This window comes from Typopeltis vanoorti, chromosome 18 (assembly GCF_054136105.1).
Source record: "Typopeltis vanoorti isolate ZY-2024b chromosome 18, IOZ_Tvanoo_1.0, whole genome shotgun sequence".
Lineage (NCBI taxonomy): Eukaryota > Metazoa > Arthropoda > Arachnida > Uropygi > Thelyphonidae > Typopeltis > Typopeltis vanoorti.
Genome location: NC_143566.1, coordinates 39,882,863 through 39,902,063, shown reverse-complemented (window position 1 = coordinate 39,902,063; position 19,201 = coordinate 39,882,863). Strand labels below are relative to the sequence as shown.

Below are 19,201 nucleotides of genomic sequence, written 5' to 3'. Positions count from 1 at the left end.
CACATGTGTGCCATCCAAATTCTTGATTTTTATGCCACCATTATTGTTAAGGTTAGAATGGTTAATTAAAATTTCACAGGCTTCTTTAAATTTCTGTTCATACAAAGTTTTTATGATGCAAAGAACATGTACTTTTTGAATCAGTTTGGTGTAGGGTGTTAAGAGCATGATCTGAGAGGCCTGCTAAAGCAAAATTGTTACATCAAATTGATTGGAAAAGTACATGTTCTCATATTACCATACAATTGATCACTTTTATAATGAGTGTAACACCTGGTTATACCATCCAAATTTTGGTAACTATGCAAACATTTTTAATTGCTTGAGTAATTCTTGGAATAGACAATGAAAGGAGTGACTTACCTTTATGACCACATGCATTGGATTATGGGCTGGTTTATAACCTAATCTTGTCCTTGAGACTATCCCATCACTGTCTAGCCTCCAGCCCTCCTTTCTTACTTGACCCAAACACTGCCACAATAGTAAAATCAGTGAAAAACAAACCTTTTTTGTAGACATGCTTCCATCAGAAGCATGTCTACAAAAAGAGTCTCTCGGTTTGCGAAATGTCAAATATTCATTAGTTTGGACGTGACGATTTTGTATGTAACAACATTTGACTGGATTGATTTAAAAATGGATTATCAAGTAATTATATTATTTTTTCTCTGTAATACTGCTTTTGTTCTTTGGAATCCATTCTCAATAAAAAAAAAAATTGAGAATTAAAAAAAAGGAGGTAGATTTAACTCATCACTGATATAATGAATAATGATTATAACAAGGAAATCTTGTCAGTCCCTTGGTGCTCATTATAACCAAGTTCGATGGTATTTTGTCACTAGCGAGTGACAAAATACCATCAATTATTAAAATATTCATCAAAATTCAGTCAATTATTGTCTGATTGAATCTATTTATTTCTAGAAATCTTGAGAATAGAATTGTGTATATCTTATGGAGATAATTTATGACATAATATATTCCATATTTGATGTATCTGCAGGTTATCCTGAAGGTTCAGGACTGTCATTTGGCAAAATATGAAAAAAATTAAGAGGAAAATATAATAAATTATAGTCTCTCTCTCAAAAAAAGTAAAAATAAAATAAATAATAAAAATTAATAACAGGAAATAACAAGAAAACACTAAATATAATTCTAAAAATGTTCATATATCCATCCATTTGTTCACTTGGACATCCACAGATGGTCACGCCAATGCTTAGTGATGTGCCACACCAGGCCTCGCCATGTAGTCCTGTTGTATACTTTTCTGGAGGCTTCAACTCCCTCTGAAGATCAGTCACTCCAAACACTCCATCAATTCATCTCATTGACGGTTTATCCTTTCCTCTTTTTCCAGGGAAAAACTTAAAACCTGCAGACCATCTCTAATTTCAATACACCTCTTAACATTATTCAAAAATAAAATAGTGCCAATTTTAATATGCTCCACTCAGTCAGGATGAATTCTCACAGTGAAAATATTATTTGGCTTTTCTTTTGATCAAAGATTATTATTATTTAATAATTTTTGAAGCAAAAATTAATATTGCCAACAACAACAACAAAAAAAAAAAAGTTCAGATTTTTAAAATCAGATCCACTGATATGAAGATCCACAGATCCTCTAAAGAACACCTTAGTGAGTTTAATAATATCTTTTTCTCTTCCTCTCACTTCAGTACAATGTCAGGAAACCAGAAGAAGACCAAGCAATATAGATAGACTGAGTTAAGTGTTTCTCAAGATCAAAATTGGACTGCTAATCAAATTGCAGACTTGACAAATAATATACCAATTTGGAAAAATAGTTCATTGAATAACAGTAATGAAATCTAATGATAGATAATATACTCATTGAAGTTATATGCTACCTTCCTCAATTAAAGTTATCCTAAGATTCACAAAAGCAGAAAAATAAAAAGAGCATTATATAACTACCATTGCAATTTTTCTGCATAAGATTCATCTAAAATAATAAGATTACAGTCTTTTAAATGAATAACTTAAAGATTCCAAGAAATTATATACCTGGTTTAATCCATTATCCAAGCGTAAGCAAACAAATTTTGCGCCTGAATTATCTTTTAGGACTGGGGCAACTCATGGCAAAGGTGGCATGACTTCACATCACTTGCCTTAATATCCCACAATTCAAAGCAAGTCTCCTTGCGAACATTTTTAATGTTATGCATTATGGGAAGGGGTCACTACCCAGACCGGTTTCACCTTTTATCGAAGTCTCATCAGTGGGAGCCAGACCCAGAGGTGTGAGATACCAAGGTTGAAGTAATGCAGAAGTCATATTTTTTTCCTATATGAGTTGCCAGGTGTCGCACCTTATTATTAAAATACTCTGAATTAGAGATAGATAGTTGTTGAAAGTTTTTCACTTGGTTATACCAAGTTAAAAACTTTGCCACGAGTTGCCCCAGCGCTGAAAGATAATTCAGGTGCAAACTTCGTTTGCTTACACTTGGTTAATGGATTAAACCAAGTATATAATTTCTTGGTATCTTTAATTTATAATATAACCAAGTGAAAAACTTTCAACAATAAGGTCTTTTATTCTTGTCTTTTGCCTTATTTTGCAATAAGCGAAATAAGGCAAAAGAAATATTATTGTTAACATAATAACGTTGAATAAAATAAATGAAACTTCTTAGTTTACAACCTTTTGTGGATGAGAGCTACGTGAATGTTGCCTATTCTTGGCTTCATCGTGCAGACTTAGTTAAATGAAAGCAGATATAATTACTATAATAATTAGCCACTTTACTTTTTAGTGCTTGGACTGAGCATGTTGACGTGATTGATTTTTTTTTCTTTTTTTTCTCTTTTTCGTCTGACTGTTGTCCATTAAACTAAATGCACTCTCATTGGTGGCATTGTGAGCTGGAATTGTGATCATATATTGACAAATTTTAAGGAATTCTGAATGTTGTTCTAGTTTGTCTATTGCTTGAAAATAACGGAACCATTTCTTATTTACTGATTGTTCGTTTAAATTGGAATTCAATGCAAATAATTTTTTAAATTGCCATATTGATTCACATATTGATTCACACTTTGAATTGTCAGTCATTATTTCTCTTCCATTAAGATATTTTGTAATTTCATAATATCCTCCCAAAGAGGAATTTTTGAAAGTGATATCCATTTAAAAACTTTGAATCGCAAAAATTGAGCAGTTCACAAATTTTGTTAGCTCAATCCAGTTTTGTACACGAACAGTTTCTTTTTATTTGGCATTCTCTCTCTCCAGTTCAGCATATTTATTGAGAATATTATTCACTGTCAGTGGGAGAAACGTTGTTTCTAATCTAACTTATAAAATATCAGGGACTTCTTCCAAAATAGACGTTGCTTCTTTAACACAATTAGACTTTTTTGCCATTTTTAAAAAGTTTTATTGAAAACTGAAGGCTAATTGAATGTACAAACATCAGATATGCTTCATTTAATCGGTTTTCAAAGAATGATTTAAGCATGACCAGGGTTTCTTAATAATTAAGAAATAACATTTTAATGACTCATACATTTATAATACTCTTGAGATTACTTGATATAAGGATACCCAACAGGTCTTCAAGTGACTAAGAATTTGTTCATAATTGACTTCAACAAAAGAAGAAAATTCTTTCAACTTCTGTAGTAGTTTTCGGTATTGAGATCACATTGTAATATAAAGAGTTTATTAAAAATAAACAAATTAAAACTCGACAAGTTTCATGCATCGTAAGACTTACTTCATAAAAGTTTTATACGACAGAAGCCTGTTAACGATTACACATATTAGATGTTTTTTTTATAACTTCACAACTGTTAAATAATTGATAAACCAGAATATAAATGGTACATTTGTTACTGTATGCATTGCTAGTTGTTGCTATCACGTTCTATGGTATCACACATGCTATATCCTAGGTCTGTGGCAGTAAAATTTTTGATGAAAGCAGAAAAATTAAGCCTTGATTTTTATTGCATTGCGTAGGGAACTTAAGCATTTACAAAGCTTCTTTAAATTTTCTTGTAAAACAGTTACGATCAATATATGACATTTTTGTTTGTTGTCAAGGTACTTGGTGGCCAGTGGTTGTGTGGAATGCCAGACCTGATTTATGCTCTCTTCTTATTTCGATGTCTTTTACGTGTTCACACATGTTGATCTCTCTCTCTCTCCCGACCTTCCTGATTCGCCTACATAACAAATGCCACAAGAGCAACGAATCTCATAGATGCCTTGTTTATTTCAAGGGGTGATGTGGAGGTGTTTCAGTGATGTAGGAATCTAGATTTTTTTTTTTTGTAAATGTAAAAAAACCACTTTTATGTTGCTCGCAGAGCAATGTAGCCACTTTTTCCGTGACATTTTTGATGCAAGGCAGTGTAGTTGCATTCTTGAAATCTTGTTTAAGTAAGGGAGTTGCAGAAGATGTATTAAGAAATTTTTTTTTTTTTGATCGTCTTGGGTTCAAAACCATTAAGTGCAAGGTTCTGTGTCAGGTGGCATACTTCTTCAGTGAATCTACTTGGAAATCTTTTTCTAATACCGAAAACTTCCTACAGAACTGCACTGCTTAACCTCAGAAACCTACTTGTACATTCTTTCAACTTTTCAACGCAGACACTGTAAATGGAAAAATGACTAAATTTTTACAAGAATGCTCTCTAATCAGTTGGCAAAGTATACAGCATGTTGGATATAATTATTTACAATATGCATTGTACAGCAGCTACCTTCTAATTGTTTAAATACAAATACATAATTTTTCCCAACATCATCTCTACAAATTTCTGTTCAATCCCAAAAGTTTTGTGATTAAAATAATGAGTTATAACTGGAAATATATTCACATCTTTATGGTTGCTATCATCTGTTGTAATTCCTGTGAATGGAATGTTTTCTAAGTCTTCTAATGTCGTCTTATCTAATGAATAGGGTTCCATACCTCCTCTAATTAAAGCTTTCTTTGCCCTTGTTGAGAAAATTCGTACTACTGTCTGCGATTCACTGAAGATTTTTAAGTTCATTTATTTGTACTATATACAGATTTAAAGCTTGAATGATGCATGACTATGTGGTAAGCTAATGTTAATTCAGCAGTTACAACCTTGTAATCTAATTTGGAATTGTATGATATAATAAATTTATAAATTTTTGAATCTCATCCAGTTGATGTAATATTTCACTTATGGCGATCTGTTTTCAGACGGTGCTCTAAAGTTGTCTTGCCTTTATAAGCAATGTTTATGGGTTGATTTGCAAGTTGGACGAAATGCTTCATGGTACTTTTTTGTAGCTTTAAACCATTTTGAAGATGTTTTGAAGATTTTGATTAAATCTTCATTTTCTTTTACTCATTCTGATTCTACAAAAATAAATATTTTGGATTAATTAAATTTTTTATGAGTAACTTACAAATAATAATAATTCTGATTTTAACATGCCTGGTAGGATGTTTTTAGCTGAACACAATCTTATTTTTTGTGTCTCAATTCAATTAAATACAAACCTAAAATGAACATTTTAGGTTCAACATTAAACCATGCTGAAATTAATTTAGTTCTTCACAAAAGTACACAAAAAGAAAAAGTTGGACTACCGCACTTTTTTTACTTCACTTAAAGATGAAGCTAATGTGTCTGTCCTACATAAGTTTTATGATGAGAATGTTTTATTTTTGAAGTGCAACATGCAAATTGATGGTGAGCAAAAATGCAGCCATTCTATTGGAAGGCGACACTCGCATGCCGACCACAACCATTTCATTGAACAAACAATATGTTCTACTTCATATGAAACTGAAGGTTAAAATTCAAAACTGTAAAAGTAAGACATTTACTATTTTTGTTCAAAGGTGAGAGAACGGAGGATCAAAGATCAAATTGTAGGACATGTTCTCCTAAAGTAGGACGTTTGGTAATCCTATCATAATATTAACTAGTGTAACACTTCACTTCACTAAGAACTTTATCTTTGTAGTAGTACAAAGTAAGTTTAAGCTGTGGCCTATCTCAATGTTCCATACACCATCATCACTAAATTTAATGATTTTAACCTTAGTATCTATTACTTGTCTTCTTTTTACTGGAAGCAACAGCACCCTTACTTTGAATTTTATCTGCCATTATTACCAGTAATAAAATAATATTTATAATAGTTTATAATTCACAGTTAAACACCAAAACAGAGAGAGAGATGTAGCCAGCAATAACGCAAACAAACAGTTCATGGAAACTGCGTGTTGGTTGAAATACTGGATTGCCATGTCTCTAAAATCATCATATGAGGGAATGCAGTGTCATATAAATGGTCATTGGTTATAATTGTAAAGCGTTATATGAACAGATTGTCAATGAAAAAGAATTTCATTTTTAAGAATAGTTTTTTAACCCGTTAACATACAAAGACGTCTGGTCTGTGACAAGTGTTTTGTTTATTGCACCAAAATTGATTTTGACGTATCGCAGACGTTACGAAGTTCGCGTCAATTTCAAACGAATTTAGGTGCATATAAATTCTATTCACTAGTTAGTTTGTGTTGCAATTTATTATCATCCCTAATATGTTAGCCGAAAGTGATATTGAAAGCGGAGAGGACAATTTGGATAAAAAGAGCGAGACAAATTTATATCATCAAAGTGTTGGCATTTTTGACTTGTCAAGTGACAATAGCAGCAGTAGAAGTTCGGTTCGAGGCAATGTTCATAAACGTTTGAGATCGATATCGTCTAGTAGCGATGATTCCGATGTAACAGAAAATGAATGCAATTGCTTTGCTAAGATTTGGTGCAAATCCGACACCTCTTTCTGTTTTGAAACAAATACTTTGTGATGATTTCTTTGACATGATAGTTACATAAACTAATAGATATGTGGCTCAATGCAATAAATGAGGAAATTACCAAAAAAAGATTGAAGAATGGTATCCAATAACAAGTGACGAATTGCAGGCATATTTTGCATTATGTATAATTATGTCACAGGTAAAAAAATCTAATATAGACATGTATTGGTCAAAGAGGGCTGTGGTCGAGACACCCATATATTCAAAAATTATGCCTTGTAAACGCTTCTTGGCTATATCTCATTTTCTCCATTTTGTGGATAATGAAACAAAGAAAGATGACAAAATATGTAAAGTGTGAAATATAGTAGATTACCTGAATAATAAGCTTCAGCAATTATATAGACCAGATACTAGATAAAAATGTAGTAATTGACGAATCCCTTTTCACAAAAGTATAAAGCAGAAAAACAACAAATTCCATTCTCTTCGAGTGGTACAGAAGACTACAACAGGTCGTTCACAAAACAAGAAATGGAGGCTGCTTTACTTAAATGTCATCCAACTGCTTTTAGACCAGATAACATCCATTATAAGATTGTCAAACATCTGTGTCCATCAGCCATGGAACAACTGCTTATGTAAATATCATTGTACAACTGATCATTTACTCCAGCTAGACGCATTCCATTAGAGATGCCTTTCTAAAACATGAGCACTTAGTATCAGTTTTCTTTGATATGGACAAAATATTTGAGACTGCCTGGAGATTTGGAATATTGAGAGAGGTACACAATTTTGTTCTCAGAAAGAATACGCCCCCCCTCTCTTATCAAGAACTTTTTTTACCCAACCAAATCTTCCACGACTCAGTGGGAATTGCCTTCTCCCAATTGTGAACCCAAGAGGAGAGAGTTAACTTGATAATTGAACCACTTCCTCCAACTGTAAGTAATGCTCTCTCTATGGATGACTATACCATCATTTGTCATTCATGTAATATAAGGATCATAGAAAGACAGTTGCAGCAAGCCATTGACCATTTTTCAAAATGGGCACTTGCGAAAGGGTTCAGATTTTCTGAGCAGACGACTTTCTTTTTTTTTGCTGCAGACGTCTTTATCCTGGCTTTGAACTCGCACTAGGAAAAACTTTAATCCCAGTTGCACCAGAAGCGAAGTTTTTGGGGCTCATATTTGAAAAGAACCATTTTCTTCCTCACATATGCCAGTTGAAATCTAAGTGTTGTAAAGAAAGGAACATGCTTTGCAACTCTCTTCTACATCTTGGTCAAACAGATGTTCTTTGCTCAGTTTGTGTCATGTACTGATTAGATCAGGATTTGATTATGGGTCCCAGGTCTGTACTTCATCCAGAGATTCAACTTAATTGCAAGTGATGCATTTTGAACTTCACTGATCCCTGATCTGTACACCAAAGTAAATGAACCACCTTTGTTGCTTTGATGTAAACAGCTGGCTCTGCTATATGCTACCAAAATAAAATTCCTGCCTGGCAAGGATTTTATTTAACTGTCAGCACTTTCATACATACAGAATGTAATGCCCAAATTTTGTTCCTGTCTACACATGTAGTTTAAAATCAGATAGTTTAAAACCGCATGGCCAACTATTTTATGCCCATGGTTGGGAGTATCTGTATAATGTCCATCAGCCTGCCATACTTTTGGTTTGGGAACAGAAGCAGTATTAGAAACTGTATGGTAGACAGTATTGCACAGTGCTGTCAAATATGTTAACTGCTGTGGGGCATTGATATATATCACTATGCAGCTTTTCTTTCTGCAGTCTACCCAAACATTTCACCCCATTTTATACTAGCAGCACTTTCATACATACAGAATGAAACACTCAGATTTTGTTCCTGTCTACACAGTTTAAAATCAGATGTACTAGTGGGATCATTTGCTGTCTTCCCAGACAGCATATCTGCTCTTTCCCGACTAGAAATGTAACATCTTCACTGCTGAGCTTGTATGCTATGGAACTTGCCTTAAACTGCATGAGATTGCAAAGCTACCAAAGTTACTGTCATAGATCCACAGAGTTCTTTACAGGCAATAAGAAGCCTAGAGCTACAGAAACATTTGAGGCTGTTTCCTATCCAACATGTCCTCTCTCAGTTATGGAGGCTACATTTGTCCCGAGCCATGTTGGGATTAAGGGAAATGAGGCTGCAGATACCATTGCTAGGTCAACTCATTTCTCAATCTTTCACCATCAATTACAGCAGATCATAAGACAGGAGCTTTTATCCCAGTGACAGTTATCATGAAGTAGAAAGACCAACAATCTCTATCGAATGAAGCTTAATAAATTGAGGGATGATTACATACCTATGTGAATTCTGTGGTAATGAAAAAAACTTTTTTTTCTTTTCTCTCGTTTTCAGGAGAGGATCATAATTTCCTTTACCATAAACATTTTCACTTCTCACTATGTTTGCTTTACTTCCATAGGTCTTGGACATGTCTAGATTTGAGTGTCTCGCATTTTTTTTTTTATTTATTTTTTTTTAACAACAACTCTCGTTTAATATCACTTGAACCTTGTGCAACCTAATAATTAAGCAAAACTCCTTCCTTGGTTGTTGATCAGTCATCCAGTCCATCTCGTTCCTTCTGTCCTTTTTCCTTTCCTTTCTTTGCATCATCCTGATCCGTGTGAATCTTTGTTAAGACTTCCTTATGAAGGTTATCATCCACGGAAGGACTCGAGGATGATTCGGATCCTTTTTTTGATTAATGTCTTCATCCTCTTTCCTTTGCTCATTTCATTTTTTTCTTTCTATTCCTTTTAATCGTTTTCCTTTCACAACTAACAACTTGCTCTGTTTCATTTTCAGTTTCCAGAGTTATGAGTCGTATGATTGCTAATGATTTGCCAGTGCTCGTCTCATCATTGTTTTCTCGACTGCATGAGTTGCTAAACAAGCTTCAAGAGCTGCCACAAGCTAGCATGATATTTGAGTCATGCTTTATTCCCCTCGAGGTGTATCTCCTTTGTTTATAACAATTTCTTGCAAAGTGGCCCTACCTTTTACAGTTGTAACATTGTGTGTGTGTGTGTGTGTGTGGAGGGGGGGGTTCCTTTTCTTGTCCTTTCTTTGTTCTCAACTTTGTTGTATGGCTTATGAGAATTGCGAAGTTTTAATTTTTCTAATAACTTGATTATTTTTTCCTGCCTTTCAATTATCAGTTTTGTTATCTTTCCACTTCATGTCTTATAGTCTGTTGACTGAGGTTTAGCTTTTGCCCCTTCGTCAGCAAGTTTGCTGTAAACTGGGTTCTCTAGATTCCTTTTTCTTTCTTCGTCATTTCTTGTGAATCTATCTCTTTGCATATCAACTTTAGTTTTATTTTTGACGTTACTAGCTGTGACATTTATCCGTTCCGGGGAATGCACTTGCTTGGAATTAGAGAAGGGATGAATATCTCCAATTCTCTCCTCTCTAACTAAATGCTAGCACTCATCCAAGTCTTTTATTCTTTTAAATGCCACCTCCTTTAACTCGTCTCTTAACCCTAACCTAAATTGGTGAAAGACTGCCTGGTCTAAATGTGGCTTTTCATCCTTAGAAATACTCAGACTACTAGCTAGGGTCAGAAACCTGTTGTAAAATTCTGATACACTCTCCTTGTTCCCTTGCATGCACTTATGTAGTTTCCACAAGTTTAGGCTCAAATTCTTAACCTTGGAATATTCTGCTAATAAGGCAGCCTTGAATTTCGTATATTCCAATGTCTCTCTCAGTATGGGAGAAGAATTTGGGAAATTCTTGGCCTTACCTATTAGTTTGTTTCTGAGAAGTATTAACAATTGAAAGTCAGACCATTTCCCTACCTTTCTTAGTTCTTCTACAAACCCAAAATAAAAATCTATGTCCTCATGATTGTTTCCAGAAAACGATGGAATTACAAGTTGTGGATTTACAATCCTGAAAAATTCCTTTTCTTCCATCATACTAGAACTAATCAAGTCACTATCGTTAGTGTCTACATTCATTATTTCAAAATTTATATGACAACACTGATCTTTTTTGCCAAAACTATCTCAATCCACTTTTCTCAAGAATAATTATGTGAATTTTATCCTGCTGACTGTGCCATTGTAAATATATCGTAATTATTATTCATTAATATCCTACCGGTTGCGGCACTGTAAAATCTTATGATTATTTATTAATGTAATGAAAATTTTTGTTTACGATATGTTTAGTTTACTAAGCTTCTCTATCCTATATCCCCCCCCCCCTTTCTTTCTGCCCTTGCTCTTTGTTCCTATCGCACGTAAAGCAGACTAATATTAGCTATCACTGGCTATACGATTGCAGTATATTCACTTTCTCACATTCTTCGGCCTGACAAATTTATTTGATTTATGACTGTGCCAGACAGGCAGAGTAATAGAGAGAGAGAAATTAATGAACTGGAATAAAGGCAAAACTAGACAAAGTTTTCTTAACTATATAGCAAGTCGTGGCAGTATCTAATTAACAAACACAGGTCCATAATTTTTTTTTTAAGATAGTGCATTGGCAATGATCAGATCATATTGTTGTTCAAACAAAAGCATTTTATTCTAAGAACATTGAGATTACAAATAATGGGAATAACTGTTTCTCCCAGCATAGCTAATTCGAGAAAATGCATTATATAATTAAAACATACACATTTTGCATTCACGTAACCCTAACATACTACTTAGTATTATACAATACATACTAGACAAATAGTAGGGAATAACTGTTTCTCCCAGCATAACTAACTTCAGAAATTTACTTTGTACAATTATAACATATACATTTATACCACTCTGACACTCTACTCAGTATTTCACCAAATTTAGCATAGACACTTAACATATTAAAATATAATTTTACATATCTACAATCCATCGATATGATGTGCTTACTCACAGTTCTTTTTCTTTACAAACAGTCCTTTACCGTGAACAAAGTTTCTGTCAGGACATCTCGAACTTTGCCTTGATCTGGATACTTCTTTCTTTAACTTGGACGTTTCTGTACTCGGTATACTGTCGCCGTTGTTTTGGCCTAAGTAGCAAGCGACATCCTTCCTTCCTTTCTTCCTCATAGAGGAGAACTGCTGAGGTTCAGTGATGAATAGCAAGAGTGTGAATGTCTGTAAGTGGTGGTGCTCATTACTGATGTTGATATTACATTCCTAAATGTTAGTCTAGTCTGTGTGGACTTTTTTTAACATGGACGTCTTTTACTATTTAGTGGCCAGACTATAGAAACTGCTTCACTGCTGTACCTTGAATTGAGTATGTGTTAATTTTCCATTTCAATAATTATAATGTGGAGTGCATTTCCACCTAACACCTGTACTGCATGTATGAAGAAAGGGAGGACTGACAGAAACTAGATACTGTACTCTAGTGATGAAGCCCATCAATAATCACTTCTTACCTTAAGTAAGCAGGATGATTGATGACTTAAACTGGGGAGTGAAAATCATCTGCCATCTATCGGTCTAGTTAGTCACGGTCAGCACCCTCAATAAGATTATTATTATGTGACACCTCCAGGGAGTCTAGAGACTCATCAAGAGGAGGGCACCTACTCTACAACTCTCCATCTTTGCCACTCAGTCTACCAACTACAGCGAATCGCACATCTACACCAATGCCATCTACTGCCAACCACTAGTATTTTCACAGACAATCACAAACATCCATGTCCACAGTGGGATTTGAACCCACAGCCTTTTGGCTGTGGCCAGTAAAACGTCCCGCTTTGGAACGGATTTCTCCTATCCCTTAGGACTGACTAAACCATGTTCAATTGCTGTTCAAATGGAGCCCTTCTCCATCTCAAGGTTCTCACCTGAGCATCTGCTACTACCACCAAGATCTGCATCAATCGTGGCTCCAGGCACCAGGCTGCCTTATGACCATCGCCTTCCACACATGTTGCTGTGACCTTCCTCTGGCTAGGATCAACAGTCAAGCTTATCTGTGGCAGCGGCTGGGCATGGACTCGACGTTGGAGAGCCATACATGTTCAGGGTTAGTTGCTTCGGCAAGATATTAGAGGAACTGAGTAAGTTTTTTAATTTTGTAGATGATTTATATGTAGCTTTAGCTTTCTATTCATGCAATAATTTATTTTTTCAGATATCATGTCCTTGCCCACCAAATCTGATGTACCTGTATTCTGCATAGGGAAAATAGGGCACACAGTTATAATAAAATAAAGGAAAAATGACTGAAAGGACATATCAAATTCCTTACTTATGGAAAATTATCCCTTCCTAATATTGCACTTGAAAAGACATGCCACAGAATTGATTGGAAATGCAGTTATTCTTTGCATTGTAACAATGTCTTCTACAAATCAAGATTTCGAAGAACGTTATCAGATGCTAATCTGTCATCTTAATCTCAACAAGAGTGATGGTCTTATAGTCTCACGGATATGGATGACTTCTCTGCAACCCACTTATAAAGAGAATAAAAATACAGGATTTAGATTAAAACTACCAAAAGCCAGGACCCCAAGCCAAAATATTATATCACTAGACTCATCAGATTCTGAAACCAGCAAGAATAGAACTATAGACCAACATATAATTAGTGTTCTTTTTTTTTTTATTTTTTATTTTTTTATTATGTGACACCTCCAAAGAGTCAAAAGACTCATCAAGGGAGAGCAACTAACCCACAATTGTGTCTCCACCACTCAATCCACCAACTACAACGAACCACAACTATCATCATCATCTACACCAATGCCATCTACCGCCCACCACCACCACTAGTATTTTTACAGACAATCACAACCATCCATGCCCATGAATGGATTTAAATCTGCAGCCGTCTGGCTGGAGAGCAGATACGCTAACCACTCAGCCAACCAGGCTGGCATTGAGAAAAGAAATAGATCTCGAGATAACAGGAATCCAGAGAATTACTCATGCCAGTAACTATTAATGTAGTTACTTATATATCATCATCAAATTCTTGCCATGTACCCTCATGGGGTGTACAGTATATGATAGTACTACATGAAAAATTTACATCATTACTAACTTTCTATCTACAATTTTCCTCCAGATCAGTCTGTTACTTGTCAAGACTCCAATATTATAAGATCTTATATTTCTGTCTTCCAAGGCACTTTGTACCCTATCAAACCACCTATATCTTGGTCTTCCTCTGGGTTGTTTTCCTGCCAACCTGGCAGAGAACACTTGTTTTGCCAATCTTTCCTCTCCCAGTCTGTTTAAATGACCATACCACCTGAGATTAGCTCTGCTAACGCATTCCTGAATGCTGACAATGTCAAGTTCTTTCCTATTATCCTCGTTTTTAATATGATATTGCCATTGATGCCATTTGTTCACACCTATAATCTTTCTCAGGACTCTCATATCTGCGGTCTCTAGTCATTGGTCAAGTGTTTTACTTCTGAACCAGCTCTCAGATCCATAAGTTAAAACTGGTTTGAACACTGTCTTGTATACAACTAATTTAGTGTTCGACTAATTTCTCTCTTATTCCATATGAATTTATTCAATTGACCACCATACCAGCTTTGCTGATTCTGTTGTCTATTTCTATATTTAATTTAGCATCTTCACTAAAAATCGTGCCTAAGTAACTGAAATGTTTTACTTGTTCCACAGGTTCTCCATTCACAACACAGTTAACATTTTCAATGATTCTGCCTATTTTCATTGTCTTTGACTTTTTATTGCTGACCTTCATACCATATCTATTACAACAGTTATTCAATTTAGTCAAGGGATCTTGCAGACTAGTAATGGATTTATTGATAAGTATAACATGGTCCGCATAAAGCAAAGAGCTAACATTAACATCTCCAATTTTGATATTGTTTAATACCACTTACTTTCATAATGTGATCCATATAGATAATCAATAACAAAAGGGATAATGTACATCCTTGTCTCACACCAGATTTAACATTAAACCATCTTCCTGTACTTCAAGTCTCACTGCTGAGTTACAACTCAAATAAAAACAAAGAATTGCTTGATATAATGCCCCATTGACACCATATAACTGTAGCGTATTGAATAGCTTCTCTTCTGGCACCTTATCATATGCCTTTTCCAGATCTACCAAACTCGAATAGAGATCTTTGTTATATTCCCATGATTTCTCAACTATTTGTCATAAAGTGAAGATCTGATCCTGACAGCCTCTATTTGGCCAGAATCCAGCTTGTTCTTCACCAAGCTTTTCTTCTACAGTTCTTCTCAACTGTTTCTCAAGTATACTTGCCAGGAACACTCAATAACGAAATACTTTGTAATTCTCACATTCAGTTTTATTTCCCTTTTTATATATGGGTACTATGAGAGCTCTACTCCAATCATCGGGAATTCGTCCCTCTGCCCAGGCCTTCTGAACTATGCAGTGCAGCCACTGCAAGACTTTTATACCACCATACTTCAGCATTTCTAGTCAAATATCATCTACTCCTGCTGCCTTTCCTCATTTAAGCCTTTGATGGATTTTTCTACTTCAAGTATGGATATGTATTCCTGACTGTATGCCTGTTGAGTGTTTTTTACCACTGTGCTATCACTGCTTGTTTCATTTAGCAATTTCTCGTAGTAATCACTCCATATTTTAATGATATCTTTTTCTAACGTTTTCATGTCACCTTTATCATCTCTAACTCTTTTTACAGTACTCTTTCCTCCATTTCTAAGATTCTTCAATAACCTCCGAAATATTTTGCCACCTTCTTGATATTTATTTTCTATGTTCTTGCCAGAGTCCTCCCATGACTTTTTGTTTAGCTAGTTTTACACAGTGTTTAGCTTTCTTACATTTGTCTCTGTATTCTCTAAGAGCACAAGATGACTTATTTGCCAGGAACTTTCAATATGCTTTCTTCTTTTCCTTCACTGCCTCTTTAACTTCCTGTGTCCACCATGGAGTTCTGAGTTTTCTATCCTTGCAGACAACCTCACCACATGCCTCTCTGGCTGAATCAATCAAGGTTTTCTTCATGGCTTGCTGCTGAATCTCCAAGGTTTGGTTACTCTCAAACTCTCATTTTTTTTTTTCAATAATCTTTGTGTATTTTAGTCTACAGTTCACATCTGAGAGCTGCTCAACTTTTATTTGCTTTAAAACTTTCTTAAATGTTATTCTTTTCAGTATGAAATTCAATTTTATCCTGCTCAAGACTAAATAGTGATCACTTCCAATTTCAAATCCTCTGTACACTCTGGTGTCCTGCACCAGGGAGAAAACATCACTATCAACAATAACATAGTCAATGAGACTTTTCTTATTTCTTGCCTCTTCTCTTCATGTGAATTTATGCACATTTTGATGTTGGAACATGGTGTTACTAATAACCAGTCCATATCCTGAGCAGAAATCCAACAAATATATACCATTATTATTAGCTCTGCTCTTTTCTCCAAATTTTCCCAATATATTTTTGTATGTCTAACAATCATTTCCTACTCTGCTATTTAGATCTCCAACAAGGACTAACTTTTCCTTTTTCATTGTGTCAGATGCTTTCTCTAAAGTATTAAAAAATTCCTCCACTTCTACCTTAGTAGAACCTTCTGTGGGATCATAGGCACATATAAGTCTCATTGTCCGGTTCTGCATTCTCATATTTGCCCACATCACTCCACTTGAGACTGCCTGCCATTCAAGATGATTAGCTTCATATTTAGTGTTGAATACAATGGCTACTCCTTCTTTTCCTTGATTGTCATTGCCTGAATATAACATTTTGTATTTATTGCTCAGAAAGATCTCGCCAGTTTTTGTCTTTTTTGTTTCAGTCACTCCTATTATGTCGATCTGGTACTTATCTAATTCCTCAGCTAGCTCCATTTCTTTGCCATTCAGGCTTCTTATGTTGATAGTACTGATCTTTAACTCTGGTGATGTTGAGTTGGGGTGTTTTTTTCAGATTTGTTCCAGTAGCTGACTTTTCGATGAAAACAACGGGGGCCTTGTTTAACAGGGCGATGCCCCAGCCAGCATGAAATTTTGTCATGGTGTACCATCATTTTATAATTTGGTTTAAGCCAATAAGAATTACAATTTGGTTGGCTAAATCCCAAATTGCCAGCCCATCCTCATTCGTTCAGTATCCAGGTAGATACCCAACAGGGTGCAACACGAGAAGGTGAGGATTGGAGATTAGGTCAGAATCCCTGGTCGGTTCTTCGCATTCCTTTAAAGGCGATGTGGAACTTATATATGTTATCTTTATTTATTATTAGTATTTTAATCTGTTGCTCTCCACAAGTCTGGCTAGGATCAACAGTTGACAGAGAAATAATGCCTTAGCATATCATACTGAGTATATGTAATTTGTTTCCCTTTGTATATATAAACATTTTGAGTAATTACTTTAAGTTATTACTCCATCATGGTAGTTGTCTCCATAGTATTATCATAATGAATATCTGTTATTGTATATGAATGAAAGAAAGGATATATAACAGATGTATTTGCCATAATGAAACTCTGCTTTATTTATATTAATCTGTGCTCATATTAAATTTTCATCTTTCAGATAACAGAACTTCAAGAACAGTTACAATATTTACAATCACAGAATAGTACTTCACCGAGTGGAAATTCATCTCTATCTGCTACAATTACTAATCAGACTGTGGCATCTCAGTATCCTTGTTCCCCAGTGCTCTATGGTTCAGGAACTCAAGTCCCATATATTCAACAGTCAGTACAACAACAACAACATGTTCATCATTATGGTCAACAGATTCAACAGTCACAAATACACCAGGATACTCCATTATTGGCATCCCCACAAGGTCATACTATTATTCAAGAAATAGGTACATGTTCGGCTCAGTTATCAATGCCAAATGTAGAACAGGTGTGTAATTCATTTATTGTGATTTATATTTGGGATTATTATATTAATAATAATTTTTTTATGTGATTTGGTAAAAAATATATATATATATATATATATATATATATATATATGTTAAAGATATCAAGCTATTTTAAACCTGGTTTTACTCCATTTCCCAAGTAAGCAAACAGACAAACAAGTCAACTTTGTGCCTGCAAGTGTTGCAAGTCTAGCTGACCCTGCATGTTGTGCAAGACCAAGGTAACTCATGGTAAAAATAGAATAAGCTCTGATCACTAATCTTAATATTTACCCTTAATGCAAAACACATCTCCTAGAGGAGATGTACGATGCTTTGTATTAAAGGCAAGGGGCCACTACCATATTAAATCAAAATCCCATCCAGAGATTTTTATTTAATAAGGTTAAAACACCTTATGGTTACTTGTTCTGGTAAAATACTTATAAGCTCTGTATTACTAAAATCTTGGTATTTCTAGCCTGGCTCCCACTGATGAGACCTCAATAAAGGTCGAAACCGGTCTGGGTAGTGGCCCCTTGCCTTTAATACAAAGCATCATACATCTCCTCCAGGAGATGTGCTTTGCATTAAGGGTAAATATTAAGATTAGTGATCAGAGCTTATTCTACTTTTACCATGAGTTGCCTTGGTCTTGCGCTACGTGCAGAGTCAGCTAGACTTGCAAACACTTGCTGGCACAAACTTGATTTGTTAGTCTGTTTGCTTACTTGGGAAATGGAGTAAAACCAGGTTTAAAATAGCTTGGTATCTTTAACATTTATTATATCCAAGGTAAAATACTTTCTACATTTATATATATATTTTTTAAAAACGTAGATTTAATGACTAAATAAATAAATATATATATATATATATTTTTTTTAAAAACATAGATTTAATGACTACACACACACACACACACACACACACACACACACACACACACACACACACACACACACACACACACACACACACTCCTAGTAAAATTATAAGATCATGAGAATTTTCTTGCATGAAAATGGATTCAGCTGTGCAGTGTGCACATTTTGGGGCCTGTAAGGAAGGATCAGCAATTTGCTCAGCAGTCATTCCACAGCACTCCTCTTCCATTATTAAAATTATATATCTAATTCTATGCATTTCAGAACACTCATTGCCAAAAATTGTGATATGATTAGTTTGGAAAATAACATGTTTTACTGAGGTGCCACTAAAATATTCTTGATTTAATTATTTCCTACTTTCTTCCCAGACATTATTGAATTATTCAGATTCACTGAATAATTGTGAATTTTGCTAATTCACACACACACACACACACACACACACACTCTCACTCTCACACACACACACACACACGCACACTTAAAAAAAAAAAAAAAAAAAAAAAAAAGACAGCTACACTTAGACATGGTCTGACTGATGTCTGGAGTAATTATTTTGAAACTCTGTTAAACAAACCAAGCATTGACAGAACCATACTAAAATTTTTTTA

General features: G+C 34.7%; 1 protein-coding gene across 1 annotated transcript in view; it reads left to right on the top strand.

The window, feature by feature from the left end:
- The window catches only part of kis (chromodomain helicase DNA binding protein kismet), a 945,984-nt gene that overhangs the window by 76,195 nt on the left and 850,588 nt on the right, over positions 1-19,201 (top strand). Inside the window, exon 4 of the mRNA XM_090408660.1 lies at positions 17,373-17,699. Coding sequence (XP_090264786.1) covers positions 17,373-17,699 — 327 coding nt within the window. The remainder of the gene's footprint in view (positions 1-17,372; positions 17,700-19,201) is intronic.